Source organism: Primulina tabacum, chromosome 11, assembly GCF_025594145.1.
Source record: "Primulina tabacum isolate GXHZ01 chromosome 11, ASM2559414v2, whole genome shotgun sequence".
NCBI classification, from domain to species: domain Eukaryota; kingdom Viridiplantae; phylum Streptophyta; class Magnoliopsida; order Lamiales; family Gesneriaceae; genus Primulina; species Primulina tabacum.
The window spans coordinates 14,090,513-14,108,410 of record NC_134560.1 but is presented as its reverse complement, the minus strand read 5'-3'; the positions used below and the strand labels follow the sequence as shown (position 1 = coordinate 14,108,410).

The window sequence follows — 17,898 nt, the reverse complement described above, 5'->3', positions numbered from 1 at the left end:
TTTTTCTAATTGTTTGGCTATCAATTTTTTTATTTGATTTTGTTTGTTTGTATTTTTATGGTGTTATTGATCTGAAACTCTTATTAATTATGTGTATGCTTGCGGTTATCGATGCTACATTTAAATATCATCGTTGTAGGAGATTTGTGTGTGAATTATATATATATATATATATATATAATTTGTATATATATGTGTATATATATGTATGCATGTATAACCATGTAAGATTAGGTTTTAGCTTATGATATTCAATAATTCTTGATAAAGATGATGAATTTTTCTTGGCTTTTTTGCTTGTGGCTTTGTTTTAACATTATTTTAATTTTTTTAAAAAATATATATATGGTTATGATATGTATTAAATTAGTAGATTTATTTTTACAGGAAATACTATAACATACAAGGTTCGATTTTCTTGTTCCTTTAAATGTCTAATTTTTTTTCTAATTGTTTGGCTATTGATTTTTTTATTTGATTTTTTTTTTTTGTATTTTTATGGTGTTATTGATCTGAAACTCTTATTAATTATGTGTGTTGCTTGCGGTTAACGATGCTACCTTTAAATATCATCGTTGTAGGAGATTTGTGTGTGAATTATATATATATAATTTGTATATATATGTATGTATATTTATTTATGCATGTATAACCATGTAAGATTAGGTTTTAGCTCATGATATTCAATAATTCTTGATAAAGATGATGGATTTTTCTTGGATTTCTTGCTTGTGGCTTGGTTTTAACATTATTTTAATTTTTTTAAAAAAATTTATATGGTTCTGATATGTATTAAATTAGTAGATTTATATTTACAGGAAATACTATAACATACAAGGTTCGATTTTCTTGTTCCTTTAAATGTTTAATTCTTTTTCTAATTGTTTGGCTTTTGATTTTTTTATTTGATTTTTTATTTTTATTTTTATGGTGTTATTGATCTGAAACTCTTATTAATTATGTGTATCGCTTGCGGTTAACGATGCTATATATATATATATATATATATATATATATATATGTATGTATAACCATGTAAGATTATGTTTTAGCTCATGATATTCAATAATTCTTGATAAAGATGATGAATTTTTCTTGGCTTTTTTGCTTCTGGCTTTGTTTTAACATTATTTAATTTTTTTAAAAAAAATATATGGTTCTGATATGTATTAAATTAGTAGATTTATTTTTACAGGAAATACTATAACATACAAGGTTCGATTTTCTTGTTCCTTTAAATGTCTATTTATTTTTCTAATTGTTTGGCTATTGATTTTTTTATTTGATTTTGTTTTTTTGTGTATTTTATGGTGTTATTGATATGAAACTCTTATTAATTATGTGTATTGCTTGCGGTTACCGATGCTACTTTTAAATATCATCGTTGTAGGAGATTTGTGTGTGAATTATATATATATATATATAATTTGTATATATATGTATGTATATATATATGTATGTATGTATAACCATGTAATATTAGGTTTTAGCTCATGATATTCAATAATTCTTGATAAAGAAGATGAATTTTTCTTGGCTTTCTTACTTGTGGCTTTGTTTTAACATTTTTTAAAATTTTTTTTAAAAAAAATATATGGTTCTAATATGTATTAAATTAGTAGATTTATTTTTACAGGAAATACTATAACATACAAGGTTCGATTTTCTTGTTCCTTTAAATGTCTAATTATTTTTCTAATTGTTTGGCTATTGATTTTTTTATTTGATTTTGTTTTTTTGTATTTTTATGGTATTATTGATCTGAAACTCTGATTAATTATGTGTATTGCTTGCGGTTAACGATGCTACCTTTAAATATCATCCTTGTAGGAGATTTGTGTGTGAATTATATATATATATATATATATATATATATAATTTGTATATATATGTATGTATATTTATGTATGCATGTATAACCATGTAAGATTAGGTTTTAGCTCATGATATTCAATAATTCTTGATAAAGATGATGAATTTTTCTTGGATTTCTTGCTTGTGGCTTTGTTTTAACATTATTTTACTTTTTTAAAAAAATATATATGGTTCTGATATGTATTAAATTAGTATATTTATTTTTACAGTTAATACTATAACATACAAGGTTCAATTTTCTTATTCCTTTAAATGTCTAATTCTTTTTCTAATTGTTTGGCTATTGATTTGTTTATTTGATTTTGTTTTTTTGTATTTTTATGGTGCTATTGATCTGAAACTCTTATTAATTATTTGTAATGCTTGCGGTTAACGATGCTACCTTTAAATATATCGTTGTAGGAGATTTAGTGTGTGAATTTTATATATATATATATATAATTTGTATATATACGTATGTATATATATGTATGCATGTATAACCATGTAAGATTATGTTTTAGCTTATGATATTCAATAATTCTTGATAAAGATGATGAATTTTTCTTGGCTTTCTTGCTTGTGGCTTTGTTTTAACATTATTTTAGTTTTTTTTAAAAAATATATATGGTTCTGATATGTATTAAATTAGTAGATTTATTTTTACAGGAAATACTATAACATACAAGGTTCGATTTTCTTGTTCCTTTAAATGTCTAATTTTTTTTCTAATTGTTTGGCTATTGATTTTGTTACTTGATTTTGTTTTTTATTTTTGTATTTTTATGGTGTTATTGATCTGAAACTCTTATTAATTATGTGTATTCCTTGCGGTTACCGATGCTACCTTTAAATATTATCGTTGTAGGAGATTTGTGTGTGAATTTTATATATATATAATTTGTATATATATGTATGTATATATATGTATGCATGTATAACCATGTAAGATTAGGTTTTAGCTCATGATATTCAATAATTCTTGATAAAGAAGATGAATTTTTCTTGGCTTTCTTGCTTGTGGCTTTGTTTTAACATTTTTTAAAATTTTTTTTATAAAAAATATATGGTTCTAATATGTATTAAATTAGTAGATTTATTTTTACAGGAAATACTATAACATACAAGGTTCGATTTTCTTGTTCCTTTAAATGTCTAATTCTAATTGTTTGGCTATTGATTTTTTTATTTGATTTTATTTTTTTGTATTTTTATGGTGCTATTGATCTGAAACTAATTAATTATGTGTATTGCTTGCGGTTAACGATGCTACATTTAAATATCATCGTTGTAGGAGATTTGTGTGTGAATTATATATATATATAATTTGTATATATATGTATGCATGTATAACCATGTAAGATTAGGTTTTAGCTTATGATATTCAATAATTCTTGATAAAGATGATGAATTTTTCTTGGCTTTCTTGCTTGTGGCTTTGTTTTAACATTATTTTAGTTTTTTTAAAAAATTATATATGGTTCTGATATGTATTAAATTAGTAGATTTATTTTTACAGGAAATACTATAACATACAAGGTTCGATTTTCTTGTTCCTTTAAATGTCTAATTATTTTTCTAATTGTTTGGCTATTGATTTTTTTATTTGATTTTGTTTTTTTTTGTATTTTTATGTTGTTATTTATCTGAAACTCTTATTAATTATGTGTATTGCTTGTGGTTACCGATACTACCTTTAAATATTATCGTTGTAGGAGATTTGTGTGTGAATTTTATATATATATATAATTTGTATATATATGTATGTATATATATATAAATGCATGTATAACCATGTAAGATTAGGTTTTAGCTCATTATATTCAATAATTCTTGATAAAGATGATGAATTTTTCTTTGTTTTCTTGCTTGTGGCTTTGTTTTAACATTATTTTAATTTTTTTTAAATATATGATTCTGATATGTATTAAATTAGGAGATTATATATATATATCAAATATTTAATCAATAATTATTTAAAAAGTATTGAAGAATGTATCGGGATTTTAAATTATGAATTTATGTAAGAATTATTTATTTTTGATGAAAATATGGTGTTGAATTTTAGTTTTTGATATTGCATGTTAGAAATATTCTAAATTTTAATTTAAGCATTAATATGTTAAATAGTTTTATATTGTTAAAAATTTTGTTCGTTGAAAAAAAAAATTAATAATACTCATTAATTCGAAAAATGGATACGATTTTTCAATGTAAAAATTTAATATAGTAATTTTAATTGTAAAATTATTAATTTAACATAAAAGAAAATGGAGGGAAAAAAAGTGAAAAAAAGAGAAGAATAAAAAAAATTAAAAGAAATGCCATGTAGGCACACAGTACCATGTGCTGTTTTATTAAAACTGTATGGGATCTGTGTCCGAATTTGTGACTGTGATGGATTAATCTGCATGACTAGCTTTTTCGAAGGGTAAAATTCCGAAGCAAACCACGAATTTATCTAGGAAATTTAGGGAAAAGGGAGTCGTTTGGGACTTATTTAAAAAAAAGGATTGAGATGTCAATTTACGTAAATGTCCATGTATTTTAAGTTTAAAATTGATTAACTCTTCTTCACTCCTCTAAACTTCTTCACTTTACTTTCAACCCTATGCAGTCGACTGATTTGCCCTCGTTTTCCCGTCGACTAAATCCGCGCAAGTGAATCGACGAAACCCTTCTTCAATTTATTTTTTTGCAACGCATCCGAGAAATGGCTGACCAAAAAATGATATGTTCACTTTTATTCTGTTATTTGATTCTTCGTGCTGTGTTAGAAAAAAATGGTAGAACCGTCGTGTTGAGGAAGAAAGGGTGTGTGTGTTGAGTTGTTGAGGCAGAAAGGGCTTCTTGGTCGACCAACCCTCGCTTGGTCGACCAAGAAGCTCTGGTCAACCGACGAAGAAGCAGTGGTCGACCAAACGTTGGGTTGGTCGACCAACGCTTGCTGGTTCAGTGTAACATTAATTTTTATTCTAATATATTTGTATTTGTGACAGGTATATTTGCCGAGAAAACTAGGCAGGGATGCAATTTTTCGCTGCAAGTTGACACTCGAATCAAGATATAAAGAGGTTTTGGAGAAGATTTTTCACTACCTCAACAACAACGAGAGAGCCCTTTTTTTGGAGCAGTCTCCTTTTGGTAATTTGGTTAGGTATCATAGAGATTTAAATATTTCTAGTCAAATTATGTGGTATTTGATGAGTAATCAGATAGTTGACACGGGTAGTGATGAGTTTTGGATGGTGGTGCGCAAGAGGCCGGTTAGATTTTCTTTGTTAGAGTATTGTTTAATAACCGGCCTCGATTGCGGTACAGAGCCTGTAGATGTACCAGAGGGAGGTGTCTTTGGCTCCAGACACTTTGGCGGTAAGTCTGAGATTGTTTTGAGTGAATTGGAGGCAAAGAAGAGTATTCAAGTGCAGAATGAGACTGGTATAGACGTGGAGAAGTTGAAGATGGCTAGTCTTTACTTCTGTTGTTTTGTGTTCGGTGAGGGGACCCTAAATACCTGAGGCTTATAGATGATTTGGATAGGTTTAACAGCTATCCGTGGGGTAGAGTAGCCTTTCGTGATGCGGTCCGATGTTTGAAGAAGGACCTTTTAGGGCGATATAACTACCTCACCGAGATACGGGGTCGGAAAGAAGTTGATGGCAGCTTCCTTGTCGGTGGTTTTGTGCTGCCTCTGCAGGTATATTATTTTTTGAATGTTAAAACTGGATTTGTTATCTTTATTTCTATTAATAACATTGTTCTAAATTTATGTTACAGATCCTCACTTATGAATATTATCCGAGCGTGGCACAAAAGTTTGCAAGGAGAAGAGATGTGGACGATTTGATGTTGCCCAGGATGTTTCAGTGGGTGACTAACACGTGGCCGTCAAACCGTGCCCCAACTACTGTTGATGTCACTGCAGCCTTTGGTGATTGTGCTATAGATATAAGTATATGAATTGATTTGATATAATAAATGTGTACTTAATTTTTAGTTAATCTGATACGTTATTAATTAAATGTAGGATTGTCTTGGATGTTTGACTCCTACTCCCGAGAAGCTCGTTTCAGCGTATTATATGACCGAGGATTTTGTTGATTCTGCGCCCGATGCGGTCACCACTTGGGTACTCGAGCTCTGGAGGCAAGGTCAGACAGTCATATGTAGCGAGCACCCTATGGAGTCTCCCTCAGTCCAGCACATGCATTCTGCACATTCAACTCCCTATGTCCAGTACACGCCTTCTGCACATGCATCTCCTGACGTTTCCGGCACCCGTCCTGGTGATCTCAATAGATCCAGCTCTAGCATCAGTTCTCCTATGCGTACGGGTCCTAGAGTCCACTTTGGACTCAATCCTTCCCGCCGCCCATCACCCTTGGAGCATCGTTTCGAGCGGCGATTGACTGCGTTGGAGGATTCCGTTACGTCTATGCATGTTAAGATGTCAGCATGATTTATTGAGATCAGAGCGTGTATCAGGAATATAAATCAAGCTCTAGATGACTTGAAATCGAGTTTCAATCTTGGTCTCGATGAGTTGAGATTGAGTTTGACTGAGCAGATTAGAGCTGGTTTTGTTGAGATGAGGTCTAACATGCCAGTGCAGCAGGACATAGATTATAGCATAGCCTATAGCAGAGGGCGGAAGAGGAAAGCATCCGAGGCAGATTTTGGTGAGTTAATTTTATTAATTATATTTTTGTTTATTTAATAGAATGATTTAGTAGAATTCTCATTATTATTTTAATTTGTTTAATGTATGCTTTTAGGTGTGGATGATAATCTGGCTAGGGAAATTGGCAGTACTAGCCAAACACTAGAGATATTTGAGCCTAACCTTCCGGTCATTACAGAGGAGTCCTCAGAAGGTGAGTTAAGACACATTTTTGATTTGATATTTATTTATAGTATATTAAACAACAAACTTTTTGTTTTTAGATATTCAAGTGACTCCGGATTCACGTAAGTCAGGTGGCGAGACGACCACGTCGAGAGTTTATTACACTAAACCTTGTCTATTCATATTTGCATTAAAGTTGTTATTATTTTAATTTGTTGAATGTACGCTGTTAGGTGTGGCTGATAATTTGGGTAGGGAAATTGGCAGTAGTAGCCAAACCCAATAGATATTTGAGCCTAACCTTCAAGGCATTCCAGAGGAGTCCGCATGAAGTGAGATAATGCACATTTTTTATATTTATATTTATGTATAGTATATTAAACAATATACTTTATGTTTTTAGATATTCAAGTGACTCCAGATGCGCGTCTGTCAGGAGGCGAGGCGACCACGTCGAGAGGTTATTAAACTATACCTTGTTTATTGTTCATATTTGCATTAAAGTTGTTACAATTAATCATTTTATAGATGACGCTGTGAGGCCACTTGCGGAGAACGTGACACTTAAGGTAAACAACTCGCTTGCGCGAGTTAGGGCATCGATGCTCGACCGTTCGCCTAGTAGGATTCAAGGTTTTTACACCGAATATGAGAATTCGTTCTATGGGCCCATGGCGATCGCAAACTCGCGTGTCACTGTCTCTGTAAGCTTTTAAATAAATATTTTATAAAGTTTAAATTTGTAGAGAACTTATTTTAAAACATTGAAAACCTTTTGTTATGTTGAATTCAGCACATCGGCGAAGCTCTCCGTGGATTGCTTGAGATGCAGATCCGACATCCTGAAGTGATGTCGGCAGATGATTCGTTGATGGGCAGAAATTTCTACACTGCGATCTCAGTTTTGGCCGAAGCTAAAGATATCGGTTTCAAAATAAATCTGGCACGGATTGTGAGCAAAGTCAAAGGTAGTGATCCAGAATGGCCGTGTCTCTCGTGGGAAAAGGCACGAAGAATTCTCATCCCTGTCTACACAGATCGGCGCTGATTTTTGCTAAAACTCGTGACAGGGGTGAATAAGTGCATTATATATGACTTGCAGCGAATGCACGATCCCAAATTCAAAGATCTGAATGAAGAAATAGAGCCTATACTTAAAAACGCTGCTCTGCTATCCATTGTTGGGAACAACCCACACCCCGAGAGGCCATGGAATATAAAACTACATGATGAATTCCGTGCCAAGATTATACAGTACGTTGTCAACTTTCTATTTAAAATATAATAACTTCATTATTCTTTTTTTTAATGTTACAATAAATATTAACTTCTCATTTTTTTCTTTTTTCACAGTGAAGATTCGGGAGCATTTGTGTTAGCTGTTGCTGGATACTCTTTGTCTAGAAAGAGTGCGCAAGTAGTACTAATTTTAAATGATAGATTAGTATCTGAGTTTAAATATTTTTTTAGCTTGTAATATATTCCTTAATGATTGGTGATTATTGTGATGTATCGGACAATTTTATGTAATTATTGGAACATTGTTTCTTATGTAATTATTTGGGGTTTTTTTGTTGGTCGACCACTCTCGTTTTTGGTCGACTAATAGACTTTTTTGGTCGACCACTCTCTTTTTTAGTCGACTAATAGCTTGTCTGGTCGACCAAAAAGCTAGAATGGTTGACCATTACCTTTTATGGTTGACCATTAGATTTTGTTGGTCGACCACCACTTTCCTTTTGGTCGACCATTGTTCTTTAGGTTTAGGGTTTAGTGTTTAGACCCGTAAATTCATGATTCATCATATAAAAAACATATGAATCACTGAATCACAATCTCACAATTATGTTACATTTAAAAAAAATATAAATCGTAATTTCAGGATTATATTATATGTTTTAATTTACATATGAATCACTGAATCACAATCTCAGTATTTTGTTACATTATAAAAAACAAGATTATGTTGTATGTTTTAAGTTAACTGTGAATCGTGGAATCACAATCGAACTATTTTGTTATATTTTAAAAAAATATAAATCGTAATTTCAGGATTATGTTATATGTTTTAATTTACATACGAATCACTGAATTACAATCTCAATATTTTGTTACATTATAAAAAACAGGATTATGTTATATGTCTTAAGTTAACTGTAAATAGTGGAATCACAATTGAAATATTGTGTTATATTTTAAAAAAATATAAATCGTAATTTCAGAATTATGTTATATGTTTTAATTTACATATGAATCACTGAATCACAATCTCAGTATTTTGTTACATTATAAAAAACATGATTATGTTATATGTTTTAAGTTAACTGTTAATCGTGGAATCACAATCGAACTATTTTGTTATTTTTTTAAAAAATATAAATCGTAATTTCAGGATTATGTTATATGTTTTAATTTGCATATGAATCACCGAATCACAATCTCAGTATTTTGTTACATTATAAAAAACGGGATTATGTTAAATGTTTTAAGTTAACTGTGAATCGTGGAATCACAATCAAACTATTTTGTTATTTTTTGAAAAATATGAAGAAAAAATTCACGATTATGTTATATGTAATAATTGACATGTGTCACGATCTGCCAACGATCTCACAACAAAAAATATGAATCATAATTGCATTACCTTACATGTTTTAATTTACATATGAATAACGGAATCATAATCTCACAACTATCCTAATTTCACAATTATGTTACATATTTTCGACAATTATTAATATCTATTTTAAAAAAACAAAACTAATGGTCGACCATGAGCTTGATGGTCGACCAAAGAAAACTAATGGTCGACCATGAGCTTGATGGTCGACCAAAGAAAAATAATGGTCGACCATCAATCTAATGGTCGATCATGAGCTTGAACGCCGACCAAAAAAAACTTATGGTCTACCAATCAAGCTAATGGTCGACCATTAGGCTCATGGTCGACCAAAAATAAAACTTTGGTCGTCCGTCAAGCTATCTCTTGCTGAATTCACCGATCAAAGGAATTCTGTTTTGTTTTCTTGTGCCAACTCTCTTCTCTAACAAATGAGGCAACACCAATGGAAAATTAATGTTGTGTGGCCATTCATTTTCTTCCGGAACGGGATACACAGTCTCTGAGTAAGCCATGCACCATGACATCGTAAAATAGTACTCTGAACACATATCATATAAATCAATCTTCGCTAACCAACTGGCTGCGATGGCATGAGCACATGAGATTCTATCAATATCAAAAACTCGACATGTGCATCTTTTTGATTCGAGGTCCACTATGGCCGAATGTCCACGACTCCTAACATCAAACTCCAGACATCCTAATTCAAAAAATTGCATTCCTTGGGCATCTGTGAACCTGCTACGAAGATTCCCCTCGATCGTAGGGGTCAAGTTAGTGTTACTTGCAATTGATGCGTGGCGATATCGGGCAAACCAAGATGAGGCCAGTTTCTGCAAAGAATCTAAGAGTGCAATGATTGGCAGCTTCCTTTCTTCAAGTAGTCTAGCATTGATCGACTCAACCCCGTTTGTCGTCATAATATTGTAACTGGTCTTCGGACAATACGCTCGAGTCCATCTATCAAGTGATTCTCTCTCGTCCAAATATTGCGCTGCCTCAGGATATCTATTCCTAAAATCATTGTATGCAATATCAAACTCGAAAGTTTTATAAATTTTTGCAATGTGCAAAAACATTTCGGTTGCACCCTTCTTTTTGCATCTAGTCTTCATGTTTTGGGATAAATGCCACGTACAATGACCATGATGCGCATTTCTATAGACAGTAGAAACCATATTAATGATCCCCTGATGCCTGTCAGAAATTATCACCAATTCATCCTCGTCTGGTACTACTTCTAACAACTTGGTTAAAAACCAACTCCACGAAGAAGTACACTCGACATCTACGATTCCTCACGCCAAAGTATATTGATGATAATTTCCATCTTGTGCCGATGCCACCATTAAAACACCATTATACTTGCCCTTCAACCACATACCATCAATTGATACAACTTTTCGCATACTTCGATATCCTCTAACGCATGCACCAAAAGCAAGAAACATATACTTGAATCGATTTTTCTCATCAACAAATATGTCTATTATGCTTCCTCGATTCATCTGCTCAACCATGTGCAAATAACAACTCAATTTAGTAAAACTCTGTGTAGGATCACCTTTCAACATATTGTCTGCTAGTTCTTTCCCTTTCCAAGCCTTGTAGTATGATATATCAGCATTCATACTATTGCGCATCATCGCCATCAACGCTTTTGGTACAATTGGCACTGGATGACCTTGGAAATTATCCACCAACATATCACGAACAACAACAGAACTCGCTCCACGGATTCTCTTTCGTCTCCCAGTCAAACCACATGTGTGTGTATTGCAATATGTTCGAACGGAAAATGCACGTGAATCATTCTTAATCAAAGAGGTCCAGATTCTCCACTTACAATCAGACACTACACATTTTACGGTGTACACTTTTTGGCTACTTTTAACCGTCTCAAATTCAAAGCAAGCTTCCAAACTTATTCTAATTAGCTCTTTTTTCACCGCTTCTCGGTTTGGAAACTCTTGACCAACAAACAAGTTTGAACCATCCGTGAATGAAAATGTGTCATTATCAATATTCACATCCGCATCCAAATTTGCGTCATTGCTTTGAACCAAATTTGCCTCGACCTCAATTGCGTCATTATGTGCTTCATCATATAACTCGTCTGTGTTACTACGATCCACATGCATGGCATCCACATTATGCGCTTCGTCGAAAAAATCACTGCTATTATTACGATCCACAGAAACAATATTCAAGTGAAAATAATCATCAAAATGCCTCTGTTCGTTAATATTGCAATTGTTTTCATCAATACCATATCCGTGCACATTATCAAAAGAATCAAAAGAAGCAACACATTCAATTTCAACTTGAGGCACTGGCCTACTTCTCGGACAACCAAGATACAAATATGCTTTCATATCATGGTCATTCTCTATATAAATTGGTTGAATGTTGCACGGCAAATCTAGAAGATAACTCAACCTCAAGTTGGCAGTGTCTTCTACTTTCCCAGCTCTAAATAGTCCATTTTTAAATTTTCAAAATAACAAATATCATCATCCACTGGAATAGCAACAAACTTTGCATTGGCCCCTGGATTCCATTTATAAACCAGCCCCTCCGTCACTTCCAATTTCCCATCAAAATGAACAACAATAACTGTTGGCATATCTACAAAGTGCACAAACAAATATGATTATTAGAATGGGCAAAATTTTTTAATAACAAAAAAAATGTTCGCACATGGTCGACCAAAATTTAGTTGGACGACCATGAAATTATGTCGGTCGACCAAGATAATCACGGTCGACCGACTTAATTTCGGCAAAAACAAGAACTTGGTTGATCATTAAGAGTGTGGTCGACCATGAAAATTTTTTCTTCTTCGCTAATCATGATCGACCAATAAGAGTTTGGTCGGCCAGAAAGAATTCTTCTTGATCGACCAACTTAATTTTGGTTGAAAAAAATTCTTCATTTTAATATTGGTCGATGAAGAAAACAATGAACGACACAAATTATTGATCTTAATTTTGGTCGATCGCTGTATGAAATGAAGAAAACAATGAATAGGTTCAAAGAAAATGGAGCAAACTTACTGTATTTTTCTTCAAATAGAGACGAATTGGTCTTCAAATACAGAAGAATGAGGGCAACATATGTGGGAGTAGATTTAGATCTGGATCTGAGGAATGAGCGCAACAACACCTGAGCAACAACAGTGGTCAATTTCGATTTAATGTAACGCGGAAGAGGTAGATGTGGTAGATGAGTTCTTTAAATTTGGGAAGCTGATAATTGGGGAATTTTGTGCGTGGAATGAGAAGAAAGAGAAGAGAACAATTAATTTAGGAAGTTAGAAGTTTAATTAAGGTTTAACGTACTAATCAAGAGTCAACTCCTTCTTTTTTTAAAAAAAGTCAGACTCCTTGTTTTTTAAATCCTTCATGACTTAATCCCATTTTTTTAATTGGTCCAATTTATCTAGAGAAATACGACGAAGCCGAATTCAAAAATATCTTGAGTGGATACTGTGTCAGATTTGACGTTAATAAAGATGAGGTAAAAATTCTTGTGAGACGGTTTCACAGATCGTATTTTGTGAAACAGATCTCTTATTTGGGTCATCCATGAAAAAATATAACTTTTTATGCTAAGAGTATTACTTTTTATTGTGAATATCGTAGAGTTGACGCGTCTTACAGATAAAAATTTGTGAGATCGTCTCACAAAAAATCTACTTTAAAGATGAATATTCGATTAAAATCATATGAAAATTTTAAAATCGAATTACCTACATTTTTTTCAACAAACTGAAAAAATTAATTATTTCGATTCGACATTTTGTTAAAAAAATTCAATTTTTAATAAATAAAAATTGCAATTATAAAAATCTAATTAAATAAATTTAAATTCTATTTGTTAAAAATATATATTTTAAGTCTAATTTTGTTGTCCAATAAAATCTTATTAAAAATTTATAATATTTAAATATTATTATCTTTATTATAAAATATTATAATATATTTTGTTTTTTTAATAAAAGTTCAGTTGTAACCGAATTTTTATATTAAAACCAGAAATTGAACCGAATTAACCAATGTTTTTAAAAAATAAAATCAAGCTTCCAAACCAAACTTATTTTTCAAATTAATTCAGTTTGGTTGATAATTTTATGGAAAATGATATCTTGCTCAGCCTTGGACGATTGTATTTGCCCTTATCTTTAATTCAAAACGGATTTTTCAATTTTTTTTTAACTCCTATGAATCATTAACATCAAATGTCAAAACCAGTTCACATCAGTTTTTAAAGTCAACAATTAAAAAATTAATGCACATATTTGAACATTGAGAAACATTAAATAATAAGATGAATATTAATATGAAGTAAAAAGTTTGGCATCATTCAAACAATTATATTCAAAATTTAAATTATTAATAAATCATAGAATGACATTTCTCAAAATCAATTGGTAAATTAAAAAAAAAATCTTTAATTCAAGTTTTAACTTATGATTTATTACTTGAGACCTAAAATTTTAGTTTGAACTCCTTAATTTTGACAAAGTGATAAAAAATATTCTCGATATTATAATTGGGATAGAAATAATATCAGAGTCGAGTTAAAATTATTTCAAACATATAATAATTATATTATTATTATATCATTAAATGTTTGAGGGGGGATAATTTCTAAAAAAAATATGGATCCGAACATATGTTCGAGATTAAATATTTACATGATTTATTCCAATATTTTTGAATATTTAGAAGAAGAGATAATCAATGTTAGACATCAGGTGCAAAGATGAACACATCATATTCTTAAAGTAAACTTATTATTCAAAAACATAGAAGATCTCATAGATGACCGGACATTTGCTATGAGAATCGTAGCAGACACACTTGATCTCAACATAGAAGGATTATTTGAACTTTGAGAAATGAGTATGGAGAATCTCTTAGTGATATATATGGGAGAATGACTATTCTTTTTAAAACACAATTTATAGGAGTAGGCTATTTAACAGTAAAGATACGGAGAAGAAAAAGAAATATACTCAAGCTTTGTATAGTCTTGATGTGACGTACCGTAATTTTACTCATACTTAAAATTTGCGAAAAATAAAAAATTTTCTTATAGAAGTAATAAACTCTCAAAATGAAATACAATTAAAATGTTTGTCTAAATATTTGAAATGTAAAAGAGCTTGCAACAAGTACTCATTTAAACGATGTGAAATAACTTCATGAAAATCAGAGCAAATGAATTTAACATGCATAAAAATTCTTGAAAACTTACGCGGTCCTCGGGTTAGGCCTCTGCACCATCCGAGTCAACTCACTGGTCCCCGCCTCTCGTCTCCTCATACTCGTCCTCACCTGCATCGATTAAGTCTAGTGAGTCTAAAGACTCAACATATATAAACTGAGAATATCAATTAATACATAATAAAACCACATGCATTTTAAAGTAGCCCATACATACTTAAACTATGACATACTTACATAAACATATTTACATAAACGTGCCATAATTTCATAAACGTGCTTGCATCATACATACTTAAACATACATAATCATCATCATTTTACGTAGAGATATGTTCCAAAGCAAGTAACCCATAACATAATGCGCCTGATCAGACTAAACCACAGTACCGAGCTTGCAAGAATGTCAACTCCCACATACATAAGATCCCCAGTCATGCTTTACCAGGTGGATTGGTCCCTGGTCATGTTTTAACGCTTCCCAATCCTGATCATAACCCGGTCATGCTTTACCGGGGTGAAGAGGTCCTCGGACATGATCTCCGGCTTCCAAACTCGTTCATAATTGGTCACAAGACAAATCTCATGCCTCAAAAACATAAAACATTTTCTTTTTGCACGTCGAACATACTTACATAGCGTTGAGGGCTTCGTTGGATATCGCTTGGACTACTGCTGCACATACATATTAATACATTATTCCAACAACTTAAAATTCCATAACTTAACCGTACCAATCAAACTCACCACCGAAGTAATTAAATAACTTATGACTTTCTAGACCACTCGATTTACCATTTTTAACCATCATACTGGACCATGACATTGAATCCCCGAAACAACACTGATATGGAGTATGAACAGTTTCCTATGAAATGGAGGACACGAACCTCGCTTAAACCATAATGCAATGTTTCCTATCCAAAATTTGTAACGACTAATCTACCTCTCACTAAGCTTGGACCTAACGACGTATTAATACCCAACCGAGGCAATCTATATATATATAAAAGCAGAGTTTTTGCCAAAAATAGTAATTTTCCGCCAAAATGTCATTTCTAAAAAAGGAAATATTTATCATCAATATTGACATATGTGCACTGCAATAAATGATCACTTCAATTATTGTTTGCATTGATTATATCAATTCATTGAATTCAATTTTGAATTTAATTAATTTTTATATTAATTCAAATGTAATTTATGTATTATATGTTTTTTTATTTTTTTACTCAAATTAAAACTAAACTATATTGAAAACTTAAACTATATTAAAAAAATTTGCATTGATTATATCAATCAGTTTAAGTAAAAACAGTATAAATAAATTTAAAATAAAAATGATTGCAATGTCCAGTATCATTTATGAATTAAATCATTCAAAAATAAATTTTGCTATTTTAAGTAATTTACTGCCCAAATTACTTATTAAAAAGAAATACAATATTTAATTATTTTATTTAATTTTTCTAAAAATAAAATTGATTGAGTGTTAAAAGTTATCATTACAACAAAGTTTTCCAATGGACATTAATTTACTATTTAATAATCATAAATTTTTTTATCACAAATACATACTATTTCGAAATTACCTTAATTTGAAAGAATTAATGCATTGTAGTTTTCTTCCAAAACTATATGTATATCGTATATCTTGAATTGTCTTCTTAAAAATTCAAATAAGAAAGCACAAGAAAATTAAAAGAGATAGGTTCAAAATAGTTTCAAATGGACATTAAATTACTCTCAATAAACATGTATATTACCCCCAATAATCAGAAATGTTTGACACTCAATGCATGCAATTCGAGATTTCCTTAATTTGAAATATTTAATGTATAATATAATTCTGTCAAAAGTATCCAATATATAATTTTTGTCACTTGAGATGTCTTATTTGAATTTAAATTATAAATAATGCAATATTGCATATTATATTAGAAATCAATTTTATTCTATTTATCTTATTAAATTTATCTATTCCAAAATTGAATTCTGAAATGACTCATCTTTTCAGCACCATATATGAATTGAATCATTCCAATATATAATGTTCGTTTAAATTTAGATTTCTTCGTTGTTATAAAATACATACATATGGAAACAACGAGAACAACGAGACATTAAGTTTGAAATCTATCTTTCATGATCAAGAAGTAAAAAAATATTATTCTTCTATTTGTACAAAATTTTAATTATTACGTATTACTAATGTGATAGTTTTCTTCTATATTACAAAATTCACGGATACATGATAGTATAATCTCCCGTAATGGAAATGATTAAACAAATTCTAAAGAAAGCGAGCATCTTATTAGAAGACACCTTATAAAATTTATTGACATTGTTTTGGAATACACATAGTAAATGTTAATAAAATAATTTTTCTGATTTATACATAATCTACTTATGATCACATGTTTCATTTTTCTTTCGAAATAATATCATGTTGTATATATTATGAAGAGATTTTGTACATTAAATCACAACCCATTTGGACAAAGATATTGATGAAAAAATTATTGTTATCATTTAAATATGTCAAACACATGTCATGTCACAAAATTGTTTGTGAATGTGGATTTAGACAAAATTACTGAATTTTTTAAAAAAGTATTTCTCATTAATTTTATTGAATGTGATTTAAAAATATTTTTTATCACATGTTAAAAAATAATAATATATAACTTCTCGAAAATTAAAGAATTAAATATGTATTAAGGTTGATGGCCGACATCAATACACTAAATACGATAAGCATCATGTCATTGCCTTAGGCTAACACGATCTAAAATTTTGATATATGATAGTGATTATTAGCCAAAAAAATTAATCGACATGCTTTGTATTTAAGAAACTTTTTAAAATTAGCGAAAAAATAGTTTTATTTTTATTTTTTATAATTTTATTATTTTTTAAAATTTAAATATTTATTTATTTTTCACTAATTTTTAATAATATCATCCCGTGCATCGCACGCGTTAAATACTAGTAGAACTTAAACCTAGAGCTCCCCCATCCCTGGACCAGCGCCTACAGAGTAGCGCTACAGCGCTGGTTAAGTGCCTAGGTGCTACATCCCAGCGTCGCGGCGCTACCATATGCGAACATCAGGCGCTGCGGCACTCCCATCACAGCGCTGTGGCGCTACTTGTGCGAGAAACAGGCGCTGCGGCGCTCCATAAACAGCGCTGCGGCGCTAACTCTGCGGGAACCAACTCAAAATTCTGCATCAATTCGTTTCCCTACGGACTCTATTGCAACCAAACCCTTACCGACCCGAAACAAAACACTGAAAATCGTCCGACCACAACCCATGACATACCTAAACGAAACAATGACAC

General features: G+C 30.9%; 2 protein-coding genes and 1 long non-coding RNA gene across 4 annotated transcripts; 2 read left to right on the top strand and 1 right to left on the bottom strand.

Moving 5' to 3' along the window:
* Positions 1 to 5,816: 5,816 nt before the first annotated feature.
* On the top strand, positions 5,817 to 6,728 carry LOC142519543 (uncharacterized). Its single transcript, XR_012813790.1, has 3 exons — positions 5,817 to 5,885; positions 5,945 to 6,533; positions 6,630 to 6,728. It is a non-coding gene; the product is annotated as an uncharacterized LOC142519543 (long non-coding RNA).
* Positions 6,729 to 6,881: 153 nt separating this feature from the next.
* Positions 6,882 to 7,857, top strand: LOC142519352 (uncharacterized). 2 transcript variants are annotated; one of them, XR_012813758.1, is made up of 4 exons: positions 6,882 to 7,032; positions 7,104 to 7,160; positions 7,229 to 7,404; positions 7,494 to 7,857. XR_012813758.1 is itself a non-coding variant. In XM_075622341.1 (3 exons), the coding sequence occupies exons 1-3, from the start codon at positions 7,028 to 7,030 to the stop codon at positions 7,746 to 7,748; spliced, it is 561 nt and encodes a 186-aa protein (XP_075478456.1). In that variant the 5' UTR covers positions 6,882 to 7,027; the 3' UTR covers positions 7,749 to 7,857. The 2 variants fall into 2 exon arrangements, 1 of the variants encoding a protein (XP_075478456.1); XM_075622341.1 differs by having other exon boundaries at positions 7,104 to 7,404.
* A 1,822-nt stretch (positions 7,858 to 9,679) lies between these two features.
* Positions 9,680 to 10,501, bottom strand: LOC142519650 (uncharacterized). Its single transcript, XM_075622685.1, has one exon. The coding sequence runs from the start codon at positions 10,499 to 10,501 to the stop codon at positions 9,680 to 9,682; it is 822 nt and encodes a 273-aa protein (XP_075478800.1).
* Between the last annotated feature and the right edge of the window lie 7,397 nt (positions 10,502 to 17,898).

Bases quoted from the DNA above. Each gene is read 5' to 3' on its own strand.
- LOC142519352 (XM_075622341.1), top strand. The intron at 7,405-7,493 runs GTAAGCTTTTAA...TGTTGAATTCAG, and splicing joins ACTCGCGTGTCACTGTCTCT to CACATCGGCGAAGCTCTCCG.
- LOC142519650 (XM_075622685.1), bottom strand. From the start codon at position 10,501: ATGGTTTCTACTGTCTATAGAAATGCGCATCATGGTCATTGTACGTGG.